This window comes from Pleurodeles waltl, chromosome 4_2, assembly GCF_031143425.1.
Source record: "Pleurodeles waltl isolate 20211129_DDA chromosome 4_2, aPleWal1.hap1.20221129, whole genome shotgun sequence".
In the NCBI taxonomy this organism is placed as follows: Eukaryota; Metazoa; Chordata; class Amphibia; order Caudata; family Salamandridae; genus Pleurodeles; species Pleurodeles waltl.
Window position 1 is genome coordinate 983,461,634 of NC_090443.1, and position 18,469 is coordinate 983,480,102.

General features: G+C 45.4%; 1 protein-coding gene across 4 annotated transcripts in view; it reads left to right on the top strand.

The window, feature by feature from the left end:
• Positions 1-18,469, top strand: part of TOE1 (target of EGR1, exonuclease) — a 66,376-nt gene that overhangs the window by 24,653 nt on the left and 23,254 nt on the right. For all 4 annotated transcript variants that reach the window (XM_069232829.1, XM_069232831.1, XM_069232832.1 and 1 more), the window contains exons 4-6: positions 474-570; positions 9,551-9,709; positions 10,771-11,030. In XM_069232829.1, the coding sequence (XP_069088930.1) occupies positions 474-570; positions 9,551-9,709; positions 10,771-11,030 (516 nt within the window). The remainder of the gene's footprint in view (positions 1-473; positions 571-9,550; positions 9,710-10,770; positions 11,031-18,469) is intronic.

Here is an 18,469-nt window from a genome sequence, read left to right on the forward strand (position 1 = left end):
CCTTGTTGTTGCAAAAACAAGACATTACCAAATAAATAAATGTACAGTACACTGAGTGGAATATCTCTGCACTAATATCCCCACACTGACCCCTGGGAGATACTATGTGTATTGGGCTATAAGCTGGGTGGAAGAATGATACTTCAGACTACTGATTTACTTTTTTGATTTATGCTGTTGGTCCTAATCTACCCCACATAGACAGGTCTCTATTTTTAATAGTTGGTCAGCTGTGAGGGTGAATTAACCTCGTAGCAGAAAAGCTTTTTATTGTGTTTGAAGTTCATTCTGCCCCAAAAGGAGCCATTACACAACTTTACTGTAGACCTTGGAGATGGAGTGAGAAGGCAGCAGTTGAATAGTTCAGCCAAAACTAGTATGCATTTTTAAAATATGAAGTATAACACAGTTCTTGGGAGAACAAAGTGGGGACAGAAATACGCTGACCTGTTTCCAATTCTCTTTTCATCAAGATGCATCGAGGAGCGTTACAAATCTATCTGCCTTGCTGCCCGGACCCGATCTATCCTGTCGCTGGGTTTGGCTTGCTTCAAAGAACTGCCGGATAAGGTAGGATATTGTATGTAGTGAGAGGGTGGAGGCCTGGTGGGTTAACCAGGCTGTGAGAACATGGGAGCTTAGATATCCCTGCAACATACCTCCCGGAATGCAGCCAGATTGTGTGGGTTTGTATGTGTCAGTAGCCTTGCCAGGCGCTTTTTTATTTTTTTTTTAAACTTTTATTTCATTGGCATTTCATCTGGAATTCAAGCAGGTGTAACATAGCGCTGCTTATACTGTACATTATACTACATAAGTCGTATATATGATACCCATACATTGCATAGGCAAATTGTACTTTCACAGTAGCATGTTAGTACCTTTTAATCGTTAAAGTTATCCCCCGTTGTTGTGATTATCATAGCAAGGTGTTCAATGTTTCTTAGTAGCCCTCATCTGTAGTAGGCAGGAATGTTCGTATCTCTGTAATCTATTGGTTGATGCCTGCAAAAGAGCATTTATATGTATTCTAGAGATTTCCCAACCCAGTCGAGGCCTGCAGTGTGCTTCAGGCGAGATATCTAGGAATGAAGCCAAGAATATAACAGAACTAGGAGAAACAAAACAATCTGCCCATGATCCCTACTCATGCATACTCAGGTTGTGCGGCGACACTAAACCTAAACATCAGCGTTCAAAGACTGTCCCATACTCAATGCATGGGCTGGCTGTGCAGGGGGGGCTGATCCATCCACCCATATGTCCCATGTTTGGGACTCTTGAGGACAACACAGATCTACCCTCCTTACAGTCCCTCCTATAAACTCAACATGGAGCTTTCGGTATCACTCTCATGGTCCGATTCCATGGCACCATTCTCCCATCTGTCCATCACCTTTGACCACAGTGGAGCCAGTGGCCTACGCCTCAGCCCTCTGCTCTCCTCTCTCTTCAAGGCACTCATCTCCGCTCTTCCCCACCTTGTGACATCTGTGTCCAAATCTGAAGGTTAGGACCGTCAGCGTTTTTCCATGTCATGGATATTTGGCCAACACCAGAGCCATATCCACGAATCTATTGCCCACTTTCTTGGGGTGTGGTCAATTGAAGAGCCCCAGGAGGCATACTTCCATTGTGGGTTCTAGTCGTCTATGTAGTGTATCGTTAATTTTATGAATAACCTCCCTCCAAAATTGTTGCAGTTGTGGACTTTCCCATGTCATGTGCCCAAATCCCGCATCTAATAAACTGCACCGTGGGTATCCCAACCCAGCCCCCTTGTATATGAGCGTCAGTCGCCGTGGGGTTAGGTAGGTCCTATGAGTGTAGTTGTATATATTTTGTTCGGGTGTTTCGGGATACCAAGGGAGCATACGCAAGAATTCTATCCCACTATCCATCTGAGAGGCTCCTGCCTAGGTCTGTCTCCCACTTAGGCTGCAGAGCACCCATCGGGTTCTGTACCGAAGCCAGCAGCGCCCTTTATAACCAGGAGACCAAATGTGAGCACCCCCCTATGGAGAGCATAGACTGTAATATCCTGTGTGTGGGAGGTTCACCCTCTACCCCTTTCCAGAGGGCTCGGATAGTTCCTCTTATCGCCTCATGGGTCAAGAACTATCCACGAGGCAGGCCACTCTGTTCCACAAGGTCATCAAACGGTATCAGTGATCCCTGACTGTATAGTGCACCCAATTTGTTCAAGTCTGCGGCAGCCCAGCAGCGTAATTGGCGCTATGTAAAGCTAGAGAGGGGGTCTCTACAAGGCATTCACGCAAGTGGGATAGCTGGCGCGTAAGGCACTGCTGTGTGTGTCCTTCTCAGGACTCTCCGCCAGTTGGCAAGGGCCGTCTTCAGCAACACTCCACTAGCCTTGTCAGGCTCACGAGCATAAACAATTGAACACACAGACTCCTATTTTACTTTATTTTTGATTACGTCACAGCCACTTTTTTTTTTTAAATATAATTCTTCCTGCCCGTGGTAAGCTATTAAGGTCCGCTAAATGTGAGTGTGTTTTGGCTTCCTCACATGTCCACAGATTTTGAGGGGAAAAAAAGATCCCATTGGTCAAATGTAGTGTAGGAAAGCGCCCTCTTTCTTGGCATGGGTCACCCCATTTTCTGTGTGTTTGACTGTGCTCACTGGGATCCTGCTACCCAGAACCCCACTGATATGCTCTCTCTACATTTGGTTGCTACTAATCTTTTCTTCCCACAGTTGGTATACTGGTCCCTCCCATGTAAGTCCCTAGTATATGGTAACCAGGACATTGGGGTTCCAGGGGATCCCTATGGGCTGCAGCAGTTATTCTGCCACCCATAGGGAGCCCATGCAAAGGGTTCTGCAGGCCTGCCATTGCAGCCTGCATGAAACTGGTGCATGCATCCGTTTTCACTACAGGTCACTGCACCAGGCCACTGTAAGTCACCCATATGGTAGGCCCTCTCAGCCCAGAGAGCAGGGTGCAGGCACCTGTGTGTGAGGGCACCCCTGCACTAGCAGAGGTGCCCCCACAAACTCCAGATCCATTTTCCTGGACTTTGTGAGTGCAGGGACGCCATTTTATGCGAGTACTGGACATAGGTCACTACCTATGTCCAGCTACATAATGGTAACTCCGAACCTGGGCATGTTTGGTATCCAACCTGTTGGAATCATACCCCAATATCATTGCAAGTATTGGAAGTATGATTCCATGCACTCTGGGGGCTCCTTAGAGGACCCCCAGCATTGCTAACACCAGTCTTACAGGGTTTTCTGGGCAGCCCAGCTGCTGCCACCCCTCAGACAGGTTTCTGCCCTCCTACTGCTTGATCTGATCAAGCCCAGGAAGGCAGAACAAAGGATTTCCTTTGGAAGAGGGAGGTAACACCCTCTCCATTTGGAAATAGGTGTGACTCTTGGGAGGGGGTATCCTCCCCAAGACACTGGCTTGCTTTGAAGGGCACATCTGGTGCCCTCTGTGCATATACCAGTCCACATCGGTATAGAGGGTCCCTGGGTTCTGCCAGCTTGTTTCCAAGGTTGGCAGGGAACTCTGGGAGCATCTGATTGGCCAGACAGGTGATGTCAGAGCCCCTTCCTGATAGGTGCTTACCTGGTTAGGTGACCAATCCCCCCCTTTCAGGGCTATCAAGGGTCTCTCTCTTGAGTGGGTCCTCGGATTCAGCTTGCAAGATTCCAGCAGGACTCTTCTGCAACCTCTGCTTAAACGTCTGGCCTCCAGGACCGCGACTGGAACTTCCAGGACTTGACAAGCTGCTTCCAAGAAGAAAGGTCTTTTCAGCAGCATTGTTTCCACTGCTCCTGCCAGCTTTATAACATTTCGTTCGCCGTGCATCCTCAGAAGACTGCAACTCTTCAGCCTGCACAAGATGAAGAAGGAATCTCCCTTGGAGTGAGAGTCACTTCCCTGCAACCGCAGGCACCTACAACATTGGGCGACCAGCTGCATTGATCCCCCTCTCCTGCTCAGCTGTGTGTATCCTGCATTACAGGTGGTGGTCCTGAGTAGTCCTATTGGTCCTCTCTGCCAGCTGTCCAAATTTGGTGGCAGTAAGCCTTTGCCTTCCCATGCAGGACAGTACCCCCGTGCAGTGCATCTCTTGCAGCTACCAAGGCTTGTTTGCATCTCATCCAAGGGATCTTCAGGGGACATGTACCTCCAGCCCCCAGCACTCCTTCCTGCAAAGCACAGCCTGCTGCGTGGTTCTCCTGCGGTGTGGGATCCTCTTTTGTAGTGCTGTGTGGGCCTCTTCTGTGACCCCATGTATCACTGTCCTGTGGGACTCCTTGAGTGCTGCCCCTGCTCCTGTAGACTCGCTGCGACGCTGAGGAACCCCTGTGACTCCCCCCTCCTGGGTTGAGTCCTCCTGGGCCTTCCTGCTCCCCCTGCAGCACCTCTTTTCCACTAACCCCGAGGTTGCCTTTATCAAGACTTGTTGGTGGAAATCCTGCACCGACACTGCACCAGTCATGAAATCTTCTCTGGCTCCAGGGCAGCAGTGCTGACCTGTTCTTCAGTACCTTCGACCAACTCCTGTGTCCACAGCTGGGTGGGTAGTACCTCCTACTCCTGCTGGACTCCACTGTGACTCTTGGGCTTGGTCCCCCCTCTCTCCAGAGGTCTTCTTTCCTCAAGAATCCACTCCTGGTTTTCTTGCAGTCTTCTATGGGTGTCTTCTTTTTCTCCTTTTGGGTGGTTTGGGGAAAATACAGTGTGTTTGCTCCTGCATTCCTGGTCCCTGGGGGGGTGCGGTACTGTGTTACTTACCTTTGTGGTTTTCTTTTACCCCCAATCTCCCCTCTACACAGTTTACTTACCTAGGTGGGGGTACCTTGTTCACATTTCTTTTCCATTTTTTTAGCATATGGTTTGTGCTCCCCCTAGGGTCACTATTGGTTATTACTATTTGCACTGTTTTCTTACCTTTCTATGCCTATGTCTGATTGCTAGTGTATATATTTAGTGTATTACTCACCTCCTAAGGCTCGGACACCTGTCTAGTATTTTGTGGTGATTTGGACCTAAAATAAAGTATCTTTGTTTTTATACAACTGAGTGTTTTTTTTCATGTGTGTAAGTCCTGTGTGACTACAGTGGTATTGCATGTTCTTTGCATGTCTCCTAGATAGGCCTTGGCTGCTTATCCACAGCTACCTCTAGAGAGGCTGGCTTCTAGACACTGCCTACACTACACTAATAGGTGATACCTGGACCTGGTATAAGGTGTAAATACCTTAGGTACCCGCCACATACAAGGCCAGCTTCCTACATGTAGTTACCTCAATTGGACCTTACAGGGACCTATAGAATTATGAAGATTATGCAGCCACTGCCTTACAATCTTATAAGTCTTCAGATCATAGGGCACATATATATGGTAATAATGAGATCAAAAAAGGTATTCACTGGAATCAAGTTATTTCCTGCTTGTGCATGGCCTCTGACTACTGTTACGCCTAACTGAATAGACAATGTAACAATGCGTGTTGCTTGAAGACAGTCATTCTCAGTCCTTTACAGCCTTAAATGTCTGGCTGTCTCCTCAGTGAGCGAGCTCAATTTCTAGTGAGATTCCTTGATGTCTTTGCCCTTTAAAAACAGTTCTGTAGTGTCAAGTTCATGGGCCTATGTTGTGTGATACAATTTCCCACCCACCCAAAAATATGGCTCTTCGGGATCTGGATAGCGTGCCCATATGCAGTCCATCTCCTTTTTTGTGCTTGATATTGGATTTTTATCAGTTGATCCTGAAGCTATTAGTTTACAGGACTCTGCACACCATTATAGCATATTTTGCCATTGAACATGAAGGGCCACTGTTTAGATGATAAACCATATGTCAGTACCTGGAAACCTAGAAATCTCAGTCCGTTAACAACGGTCTCGTTGGTGATTGTCAAAGCATGAGTTGTGTAAATATACATCTAACAGGATCTAGGGCGATTTATGCCTTGGGTAGACCAAATTACATAGAATAAGAGTAATTTTCTAGAAAGGGCTATGCAGGAGAGAACAATTAATTTCCTGCAGCCACTGACCCTTAAAATAGAAATAAAAATGTTTCATATCTTCAGTCCACAGGTCTTGTCACCTTCATTAGGAGGGTCTACATTCAAGCTTGCAGAGCTGCCCACTTGATAAAACATACTTTTACACAAGATGGTATCTAATAAGCTTCTGTGACCATATCCAGACTCTTTGAATAATATCTGCTCCCGACAACTAGAAGAGCCCATAGTTCTGAAAACCAGTCTTCCCATTGAGAAGTAAAAGATCCCACACAGCCCTCTGGCTGCTAGAGAAGGGAGTGATAGAAGTCTACTGCAGTCATAATGCTTGCAGAAGGGGGAGTTGGTATAGAGAAGATGCTTTTAAGATTGATCAGGGTTCATCTTTTTCTCTTATCGGTCCCTGAAAAGAGAACGGTCAGACCTGTCAGCCTAGTGGTCTTCCCCGAAACGTTTTGCCTGCTTGCCTCTATTTCTGTCTGGAGTTTTGCTCTGTTGGCCTTAAGACTGTGCACTTTACCACTGCTGACCAGTTGTAAAGTGCTTGTGCCCCCTCCCCCAAACCTGGTTAAAATAGCAGACACCTGATTGGCATATTTAATTGACTTGTAAGGGCCTTGTAGAGTGATACACCATATACCCAGGACCTGTAAGTGAAATGCGACCAGTGGGCCTGCAGCACTTATTGTGCCACCAACTTAAATAGTACTACAAAACATCTCCCAGGCCTGCCATTGCAGCATGAAGGCAGCATCCCACTGCCATGTCGACTTGGCTTTTACAACCCCTTGTCAAGCCTTAAACTCACCTTTTTATTATATATGTCACCCTGAAGGTCAGGCCCTAGTGCGCCAATTAAAAGGGTTGTAATTTTAAAGTTAGGACATGTCGTAGTAATGAAACTCTCAAATTTTTGTTTTTCACTACTGTGAGACCTTCGGCTTCTGTAGGAGAAAATTGGGAATACCTTATTACATTTAATGAGCTGTAATTCCTAAAGGAGAGGAGGTATTTGGCATTTTCAAACTTGTAATGATAAACTGAACTTTTAGCATTAAAGAGTTTATCATTACAAGTTTGAAAATGCTACTTTTAGAAAGTTGGCATTTTCTTGCCTTTAATCCTCTGTGCCTGCAATCTGCCTAAGGTCACATGGCTGGGTGTAATTGACAGTTGAGACTTTTTTAAGTCACTCCAGGCAGTCACACAATAGTGGGATTAGGAGAGCCTGAATGGCCTTGCTACTGGCAGAATTGGGGAAGGGGCGGAGCGGAGCACAGCCCCACTTGCACCTGAATAGACTTTGTTCTGCACCACAGAATAGGCTTAACAAACCGGTATTGCCAGTGAGGCCACGGCAGGGGAGGCAGGAAACTCCCGGAACTTCAAAGAAACTTTTCTGGAAACCTCACCGTCTAGGAGCAGGGCATTAGGATATAAAAAAGGGCTCCTCAGACCCACTCTTCAGTTCACTACTAGGACTGCAGAAGGACTCTGAGGACTGCCTCCTACTGTGACCTACTATGCACTCTCCCAACCTGCTACTGTACCTGTAAACTGCTTTGCTGCCTGGAGCCTGCCTTGAACCCTCAGAGTTGAGCCCTGCATCTTCTCCTGCATCCAGGACTTCAGATGTGACTCCAAGGGCTAGTTTGCTGACCTCCTGTTCAGAGCCACAGGGACATAACAGGCTCCCACCATCACACCTGGACTCCACTTGAGTGAGCCCTGAACCCCCAAGAGGTTTCCATCCACTCCTGGATCCTTGGTTGTGGTGCTAAAGGTTCCCCGATGGCCAGTTTCGAAAGCCGGGGTCCAAATGTGGCCAAAAAGTGCTTTGAGAACCAGGAGGAGACTGGGACAAACCGGTTCACCTATCCACCCAAGATGCATCGCTGGTTGGATTGATTTTGCAGCTTCTCCCGCTACATTCTCTGCAGAAGCTAATCCATGTCAGCGGCCCTTCTCAAAAGGAATAGCCAACTTTGTGGAACTATCTTCGGCTACAGCCTTCTGCATTGTCCCGCTGGAGATTTTAGACTTCATCTCAACTACTAAGTCGAAAGGTAAAAATCTTTACTGTGGCTTTGCTTCATGGCTGTCTGATGACGACACTCCTCCCTCAGACACTCTTGGAGCCTTGCCCCGATTAACTTCCTCCTTCTCAGACTTTTTTTCTAAAATGTTCTAAGTCAAAGGTAAGCACTGACCTGGACAATCCACTTTGTTTCTCCGAAACGTGCTCCATCGCAGTGAGCCTTAACTTTTGACTTTGCCCCGGACTAGCATGACCAGATGTCTGTGGGTGGCGCCGTTTGCTTTTAAGTGATATTTTGAACCTTAATCTTTAAAAATGTATAACTTTTGGTTCCAATTATTTGATTTTGATAGTTTTGGTGTCAATTTCTAAAAATGTACCATAGTTTTCTAAATTGGGTTGGGATTTTATTGTGTTGTTTTCACTTTATTACTGTATGTGTTCTGCATAAGTACTTTACACATTGCCTCTAAGTTAAGCCTGATTGCTTTTTGTGCCATGCTGCCCAGGGTTAAGCAGTGGCAGAATGGTGCCACAAAGGCCATCAAAGTGACCACACACAAAAAAACTGCACTTTTTTACCAGTCAAACGTGTGAGTTCTCTGTAGACCTCCTGCTTGACTTCAAAAAAAGCTGGATGTCATTAAGAAAGGGCTGTATGGTGTAGAGTACCTAAGTCATAGTTTTCTTCGGTGCCAAGTCCATCTTCCTAACAAATGAATCTGCTAGAGAAACATTTCAGGATTACAGGGCCGAGGTGGACAGCTCAGCAGCAACAAGTCTACTTTTACAGTTCACCGCATTTGAGCTTTCATCACAGTCAAGACAGTAGCATTTTGAGAAGGAGCCACAGAGATCTGCTGTGTATCTCACAGGAATCTTACATAAGCCGTAAGACCCATGAAACCAAATGGAGGACTGAGGCCTTTGCAGATCACAAAACTGCCAACACCAGCACCTTTAGCATACTGAGATTGGTACACAACAGCACTAGACACTTTCGGTATTCTTTTTAACTACAGTGCAAACATAATTATATAGAAGACTCCTTTGCTTCTTGTTAAGTTGTTTAATAAAATATACACCCCCCCCCCCCCCCCCCAATAATTAATATAGATTTATTTGGGGGTGTGGGTTATTTTGTTTGCGCCTTAAGTCCTCATACATAACACCCTAAACAAAAGTTAGTTTATAAATATAAAGGTGCATCAGAGGGTCCAAGGGTGGTTTCCTCTCTTACAAGAGCATATTTTATAAGTGAACTTTAGCCTGCTTCAAGAGATGATCATGTTGAAAATATTCTTACAATTCATTGTACACATTAGCTCTTTTCTTATTGATTTGTACGGTATGGACTGACTGGCTAGCATAAACCTAGTCGTTTTGTGTAGGAATCTAGGGGCCAGGAAAACTCTCCCTCTGCTGGATAATATTGTTTTTAATACGTGTAACTTGACTGCTTTGCACTTTATATTTTCCCATGTGTTGTTCCAGGGTGACAATGTGTACCTCTCTCAGATCTACAACTTAACCTTGTTGTGCATGGAAGACTACACCATCGAGCCTCAATCTGTGCAGTTCCTGGTGCAGCATGGCTTTGACTTCAACAAGCAGTACTCCCAAGGGATAACTTACCACAAGGGTAATGATAAGGTGAGTGCAAAGTGCCTCCTAATGCTTTTATCACTCCTCCCCTACATTCACCTTCCACAGTGCTCCAATCTGTCTCCTTGATGGTTTGAGAGCCCTTAGCACAGCTAACAGTACTTGCAGAGAATACTTTTTATTACTTTGGTAACAGCACAGTGTGGTAAGGTTTATCTACAAGTCTCTGATTGCTTGCTCTTATTTGGAATAAACCCTCTGTGCAAAACCTGAATAAATGGGATGCAACACAGTGATTATTGAGAGTGGTACACTGTAAGGAGGATAGTATAAAGGTAGCTTCCCACATTCCACATCTCCTCCTAGACCTTCACTGATCTTCTGGTGTGTTTTGTGAAAGTCTTCGTCCCCCACCCCCTCCACCCTCCGCCTGGCCCTAAACCACCCAAGCCTGACTGTGACATTCAGCACCCTCATCACAATAAGTCGTGCCTACAGGGAATTATTTAATACTAGGGTAAACGGTAAGATTCCACTGTGAATGAAGGCGTCCAGTTACCGAAGAAGACCATTTGCTGACATTAGTCTCCCACTATCCTGTGCCATGCACATTAATTTACCTCTGACTTTGTGCCTTCTGCACAAATGGGATACAAATAATATCAGTGGAACAGTTGGTTGTGGTTGTAATTGTGGATTACCACATGCAGTATTGCAGTGTCTATCGCCACTGACATTCCTGCTGTCCCACTCTTGCATACGATATGTGGCAATACCAACTTCTTTTCTAATTCAAAACATAATTTCCCCCAATCCTCCTTCCCACTCCCTCCGTGACCCAGGAGTGCCTATCGTTAGCAGCTTTTCACAACTATAAACTGCACTGCCCACATCCTTATTGCCTCATACATACACACCTGAGAATACCCTGCACACACAGCCATACAGTAGGAGAGTGCCCTGGGGACAGAAGAAACAGAGACCTGAATGTGCCCGGTCTGCGCAAAAATCTTTCTAGTCCAAATCCCAGTAAACTTTGCTCATTATGCCAGCCTTGTATTATTAAGATTTTGTTTTTGCATTATATTCATTAACCCTTTTGTAAACAGGGCAACGAGTGGCAGGGTCAGAGTGTGCGCACCCTCTTTCTGGAAATTCTGAAAGCGAAGAAGCCCCTGATCCTCCACAACGGGCTGATTGACTTGGCATTCCTGTACCAGTGCTTCTATGCCCACCTTCCTGAAAACCTTGGCAGCTTCACTGCAGACCTTTCAGAGATGTTTCCTGCTGGAATCTATGATACAAAATATGCCTCAGAGTTCGAGACTCGGTTTGTGGCCTCCTACCTGGAGTATGCTTACAAAAAATGGTGAGTGCTTAACCAGTCATCAGACCTCGAACACTAATACAATTGTCTTGGATATAATTCATCGCCTTGTTCTGGGTTCCAGTCCTGTCACACAGTTTAGGGCAAGGAAACAAGCTGGTGCCAACTGGCACTAAGGCAGGGCCACTCGGCAAAGAAAAACACCTGTGTTTGCATTGTCGGCAACAGCATGGAATATACCAAATGCTTATGGCTTCAGTGATGCAGTTGGTGTTGGTGGTAATATTGCCAGTGATGTAATCTGTTTGTTCATTAGAGGGACATCTGGTTGTGTCAAGTGGAACTGCAGCCTTCTATCTGCTGTTGCAAACGAGCAGCGATTTATTGCAAGCGCATATAAGTGCAGCAGCATATTATCTAAAATTACTTTGTCAAAGAAAGCTGTGTGTACAGAAAATAATGTTTGCTTCAAATGTCCATGGTAGCATGTGCTTACAGGCATGGCTTTTATAGTTGGAAGGCTGTATTATCACTGCCTCTAACTAGACTAACCTGCAGAAGGTTGTATTTCCACTGTCCAGTGTACAAGTGTATAAATCTTGTTCTTTAAATCCTATTCCTTTTTCCTCTTTCTAATATGTGAGCATTGTGCCGGGAGACCAGTAAATCTGTAGGATGTCCCCATCTGGTAGAACAAATGGGTTTGCTGACAGTTGTTCCATCTGCTTGAAATTATTGCTCCCTCGGCACACATCACACTGACACGTGATGAGCAACTGAAAGCTTGATGAATTGTTTGCAGCACAGGTCTCTTGTCAAGAATAAAGAAACTTCACCTGATGGCAGGAAGAGTTAGCAAGTCTAGTAAATGGTCAGTGCTCCACAGAGTGTAAAAGGACCGAGCCGCAGACACCTATATTGGCTGCTTGAAGAACAAAGTGATCCCTTACTTGTAGCTGGCTTATATATCCCTGGTCCTCATCCTGGTCCAACATTTAAAAGGGTCTAAGGAGGCATTGGTTAGTGATACCATGTGTATGAAAGTCATTATAAACTGGACATGAGCACTGCTGAATGTTCCACTCACTGACCTGATTTAATGGTAGGACCAGCTCTTCCCTCTGCTTGCTTCTGTGCTAATAGACTAGTTTGGGAATATGTATTTTACAGAAGTACAGACTGTATTGTAAACCAAACGCATATCCATAGAAGAATTTTCTCCTCGTTTCCACTCCATATTCCAGTAGTTTGCAAAGGCAGGTAATGCTGGTCTCACAGTTGTAAAGTATCCTCTGGGCAAGCTCACTCAGGCTTTCTTGAGGAGAGATTCTGCTCCACGGCTGAGTCTCTCCGAAGGTGAATGAACATGGCATTGAAGACCACTGCTAGTGAGTCTCCTCACTTTAACACCAAGTTTTGGTGGAAAGATTACTTTCAAGGTTTCATACACAGATAGATTTCAGAAAGCCCCCTGCCCCTGCACTTCTCTACAGGTGAGTGTACTGAGAAAGAGATGGGTTTGGAAGATAACACCAAAAATAGATATTGCAGACTTGCTGCTCTTATTTAGTTTCCTTTCCTGCAAAGTGATTTATGTGAAGAAGCTTTTAGAAAGAAAGGCACATGGTTGAGTAAGAGCGATGCCTAAAAATCAGAGCAAAAATAAAGTAATGGTCACTCTTGAGGTGGACTTCCAACTTTGTTTCATGTACAATTACTTAAGAGACACAAAGAAAGCAGTCAACAGAGCTTGGCGTGTGAACCCAGATATGTTGCTAGAAATGCTAGAGCACATTATGAAGCTCTTGGTAATTGGGGAAGATGCTAACATGACTCGGTCAATGGTTTTGAAATCCTGGCCGGTTGGGTTCAGAGTATCTTGTTACTTCAGTAGCGCAAACAGTCAACGAAGCATCTTAAAGACCTTCTTTTGAAATCCAAGCAGACAAGGCAAAACCAAATGGAGCCCAGTGTCTTAACACCTTCTCATAGGAGAAACATTTGTCAGAAAGATGAACACGTTTGTCCACTCCTACACGGTTCAATAGCGGGTTTAATCCTTTATGAATGCATGCCCCCAGGAGAGGTGCAGTAACCTAGGGCAGATTTATACTTTTTCACGCAAAACTGCGTTAGTGCAGTTTTGCGTGAAAAAGTATAGCACCGGCTAGCTCCATTCCAAGACGCCGTCCGGGTGCCATATTTATGGAATGGCGCTAATGCCCTGTTCGCGTCCTTAGAAAGGACGCTAACAGGGCTGGGGAGGCGTAGGGGGAACAGGGGCTTGTGCTCCAAATTATGGCATTACACTGTTTAGAGGCAAAACAAATTGCCTCTAAGCAGTGTAGCGCCATTTTCTGGTGCACAACCCCCATTGACATGGCTCCTTTCTTTGTAAAGACAGGAGCCATGCCAACCACCCCAATGGCCACGCCCAGGGGACAAATGTCCCCTGGACATGGTCACTGGGGCCAGCGCCGTGCAGGGGACCCCAAGTCAGGGCCCGAGCGGTGTTGTGTGCTTTTAAAAAAAAAAAAAAAAAAAAAAACGGACTTACCTGGGATGGGTCCCCCATCCTTAGGTGTCCTGCTGGTGTGGGTGGGTGGGGTTGTCCATGGGGCTAGGGAAGGGAACCTGTGGGCAATTTCCATGGTCTCTGATCATGGAAATTTTCTGACAGGTCCCCTTACGCCTGCCGAGACCACCATTATTTAAGGCCCCCTCCCCCTGTGCTGGATTTTAGGACGGGGGATAAATACGGCGCAAAGGACAAATCGTCCTTTTCTGGACGGGAATGCCTACCTTGCATCTCATTGACGCAAGGTAGGTTTTCCCCTCCAGAAAACGGCGTTAACTCGCTAACTTTGGCCCAAACAGACAACTGCCCTTGTCCTCTCCGCCTTCAGTCTCAGCGTCCGGACTGACACACCCTAAGGTTAAATAGTCCTAGGTCATGTGACACCTTTGGCCAGTCAGAACCCTAGCCCTAAACCCTAGGACCAATGGGAGACCTAGAACCTCAACTAATGACAGCCCTAGCTCTATCAGCCAATCAAAACCCTAAGCCCCAATTCCAATAGAAACCCTAGCCCTCAATCAGAAAACTAGCCTATTAGCCAGTCAGATCCCCAATGCTAAGCCCTTGTTCCAGTAGAAACCCTAGCACTAGGAGCCAGTCAGAGCGCAGATACAACAGTCAGTAAGAACCTTTTATATAAGGGACATGTGATTAGGCAGTCTCTTAAACATACTTTAACTAGGCTTAGAGGAATATTTTGCCTTTTATTTGTACAAACCAATTGGGGGTGGGGGGGGGGGGCTTCTTCAGGCCTTAGCACAGTGTAGGGGAAAACCAGGAGAGACATTTAAACAGTCACGGGTAGAGGAAGAGAGCAGTTTTAAAGTTTCTAGATACACACCACAGAGTCTGTGTTCTTACCTTCTTATATGTCTTCTGTGTGTTTGCTTAGTAGGGCTCAAAGAAGCTGGGGCTACAAAATTGGCACATCCAGATTTCAAAACCATACAAGACTTTTCCTATTTAGTCTGTCATCAGATCTGATGCAAGAATTTTTTTGGTCTGCCATTTGTCTTTCTGATACAAAGTTTTGCCATGCTCTCAGGCCACTGGTGATTGCTGTGAGGGCCAGGAAGTGTCAGATGATTCTATACCTGAACAAGATGAGTTATTGGCAAAAGTCGTAACATGATTACCATTCATGGGAAGTTTGCAGCAGGGCTTGGGTTGTGTCAAAAACAGTGGTATCTTTTCAGGGTCGTTATCTTGTATTGATTGATGTTTCAGCTTCTTGCGTTTCACCTAGCTTATTATTTTTTTTAAACAACACCTTTCAGAAGATACTTAGGCTGAGCCCTGATGGCTGGGACACGTGGATGCTTGTAATGTGTGCCATTTTCGCAGTCTTTCTGACTTAGTGTCATTGTTGTACATCTGAAGGGCTAGTTGGTTTTCTTGTGGGCACATTTAGACAGGAGCCGTAAATGGTATTAGAGCTACATCTTCACACCAGTTGTCTGGAATAGCTAGAAGTTTCTTTTCCTGTGACTTTCAGTGAAGGAATATATTGTTTGAGGCTGGTTGGCATTACTGCTATCTTATGGATTTCATCAACTCTATGTTGAAACTCTAGGTCTTCAAAGGTCTGTAGTGCTATTGGGGTCCATGTTGTATGGATTTCTTTGTGTTTCAGTTGAACAGTCTAGAGGTGAATTTAGTTACTAGCCAAAGTGGAATCTGGAGTGAACCTGGTCGTGACTGCATGATTGTGGAATGTCAAGCGTGTTTTCTATATCTCCTGTAACATTGAAAAGGATACTCCCGAGTGCCCTCTCCCCTTGTAGAATTCTCCGGGGGATGTAGCAGGACAGTGAAATGTTAATATCTTCAGCAGGTCATGAATACCTGACTCGTGAGGATTAGTACTTAAAATGATATGGACTTGCTTGCCCAGTTGATTTGTGACAGCTTGTCACACACATGAATAAGTCCAGGGGAACAGGACTTTGAGATGTAGACATACCTGCTATTTCTTCTAGCCGTAATTTTTTGTTATGCAAGCTATTTTTTTTTCTCCGGGGAGACTAATCTCAAATGTGTTCAGATTTCTCATGTCTTTCCCAGGCCAGTTGATGTCACTGAAGGCTTTGTCTGTAAACTGACAGTGTCGTGGGAGCTTGAATCACGTTAATATAATGGATGTATGTGCTCAGGATATGTGAGGCAGATCCTGCTCTCTAGAGGGAGTGACTTTCGTAATTACCTGAAGAATTAAAACCAGCTCTAAAGCGGTTACTTTGTTTTCGTGGTGTCCGGCCTTGGCTTCTTCCCCTTACGTTGTCTGACGTTTATTTCCCTGTCATTACAAAGGTTATAGCTTACTTTTGTCTACATTTTGTTGACTTGTCCAATCATCCAAAGCATCAGTAAAAAAAAAAAAAAAATTGACAACGCCATGAAGTCTCTCCTGAGAAAACGACATCTGGCTTTGCTAATGTTTTGTCCCTCGATTGCTAGTTGGCACGAATGCCACACTTTTGCACCCGAATGCAAATAGTCTAGTTGAGTATGGCTCGGAACACATGACCAGGTTTGCCTGGGGTAGTTAATCTGCATTTTGGAGCTTTCTGTTGATAACATAGATTTGGTAGTGGGAAACAATGCCTGTTTTTCGGCGGATACTTATCAAAGCTCAATAGGGAACAGCCAGGTATTGCTAAGAATTGCATGATGTGTAAAAGGATAGCAGTATTTCATAATGCTCCACTTCACACAGCTGTGAGAGAGATGGAGGGCAGCCAGAATGTCAGTCGAGTACACGTCTTAATAAGCTCGAGCCTTCCCAGCGTAGGCGGCTCCTTCATTCTAAAAACTGAACGCATTTTGCTGTTTTCTCACCTCCAAGTAATAATCCAAAATGCATTCCATCTGGTTGGGGGTTTCACAGCGTCGCTGGGCGCCTTCCCCTCTAAAAGCACATGAGATTAAATGCATGAGGCTGGCGCTCTGGGGTAGATGATGCCAGAATGCAGACTGGCCATGACTCCTGGTCTATGGGGTTTCTCATTCTGCTCTATACTTGGCAGGAAGGAGCACATTAAGAAAGTTGAGGGGTGAAGGGAACAACCGGCAGGCGTTAAGTTACCTGGTTTGTGTGATCAGGATAAAGGATAAACTCGTGACTGCAAAGGCATCTGCAATGGTTGGAGATACTTGACACAAGCCCACCAGTCATTCGGAGTGATTACTTCAATGTGTTTGTGATTCCTTGCGAGCAGGCTAATTCTTCCCCGTCATGGGGTGTACGTTTCGTGCTGCAGAGAAGGATCCCCTGTCAGGCCAAAGAGTAATGGAAAAGTTTATTTTCAGGTCGGCTTATGAGCCCCAGGGTATTTATACATTTTGAAAACTCTGCTCGGGGAGTGGGTGCTGTCACACACAGCGCACCCTCGGAGCTGAATTACCCAATAACTAACAAAAACGGCTTACCAATGCCAAGGCATTCTGTTAGTCTGTTTTCAGGAGTCCCCACTCCACCCGCATTATTTATTTTTTCAAAATCCCTTAAAAACGATTTCGAGGCAACAGGAACCAGCATGATTCAACTTCTTGTGTGTGAAGTGACACAACTACTAGGGAAACCCTGCCCTCTTTAAATGACGGGAAAAAAAGTTGAAAACTTTAAGGAAGACTGCATGCATTGTAGTGGTCGTCCTTTTCAAACGTGGTATAAGAGACTGTTACGGTACAGACACGTGAATGAAGGCGCACTCCGTGTACCATGAGACACTCGACATTGTAACTGACGTGGGCTCTGGCTATTGTAGCTGATGCGCGGAGCACAGGAGCCAACAGGGGTATACTTACCACTGGGTGCCTTTCTCCATGGCTGCCGCAGCTTGCTAATGGTCTCTGAGCTGATGGTGGTCGGCTGTGGAGACCCTTCCTTGCTGCTGCTGTAATGTATAGCCGCACCGTTCTGCTTTTGGAGGTGTGGCCATAAGACACTGAAACATATTTACTTTATTTATACTTGAAGATGCATGCCTTTTACTATCAGCGGACGGCTTTGCAAGAAATCAGTAGAGAGTTAATTTACCTGTAGAAGGCTAATTTCCAGAGGCGGCCATATGTGGGACTTCTTAGTGAAGCACCCCATGTTAGCCTTTCAAGCTTTACATCAAGCTGTCCGCTAATATTCAGTTTACTAAAACTACTGCGAACTGTGTAGTCCTTTCATTCTGTGCAACATTATATCCTGTGGCGCCTGGAAGTGTGCTCGTCATGCAAAATGCTCGCAGTGAAATGTGCATTGTAATTTCGTATGGCCAGCAAGTTCTTCCCAATTCACCTGTGATGCGAGTGTGGTTTGGATGGCGTTCTGCCATCAAACCTAGGCAGGCTGCCTAGGTTTGACCTAAAGAGGAACAACCTAAAACAAATATATAACAAAAATTACACAAAAAAATAATGCTGTGGGATGGTAGGAGAGCAATGGACATTTGGGACTGGAGTGGTGATTGTGGGCCGGGGGAAGAAAGAGACATAGTGATGCACTCCATGAAGTGCTGGAAAAAATAAATAAATAAATAAGTCCCCTCATATCAGTAATAGAAGAGTGTAATTTTTCCAGTTAGTTCATGTAAGAAGTTGTACTCTAGGGGTGGGCTAAACACAAGAATATGGAGGAAAGTATTAAGGTGGAAAAAACCCTTTGTTGCATGTAATTATCGTTATTACCAAATTCACGGAGAGCCGGCACACACAACTGCTTCTCTCCAGGGCATCCAACTGAACCAACAAACAATTGCCCCTTGAAGACTGGTTGACATTCCAGATATGAGGATGGTAAAGCTTCAAATGATGACACTCCCATACTGGAGCGGAAAGTGGTGTGCTATGACCACAACTTTCATGGACAACCCATTCTAAAGGAAGTATTCCTGTCGGTCAATCTAATGCT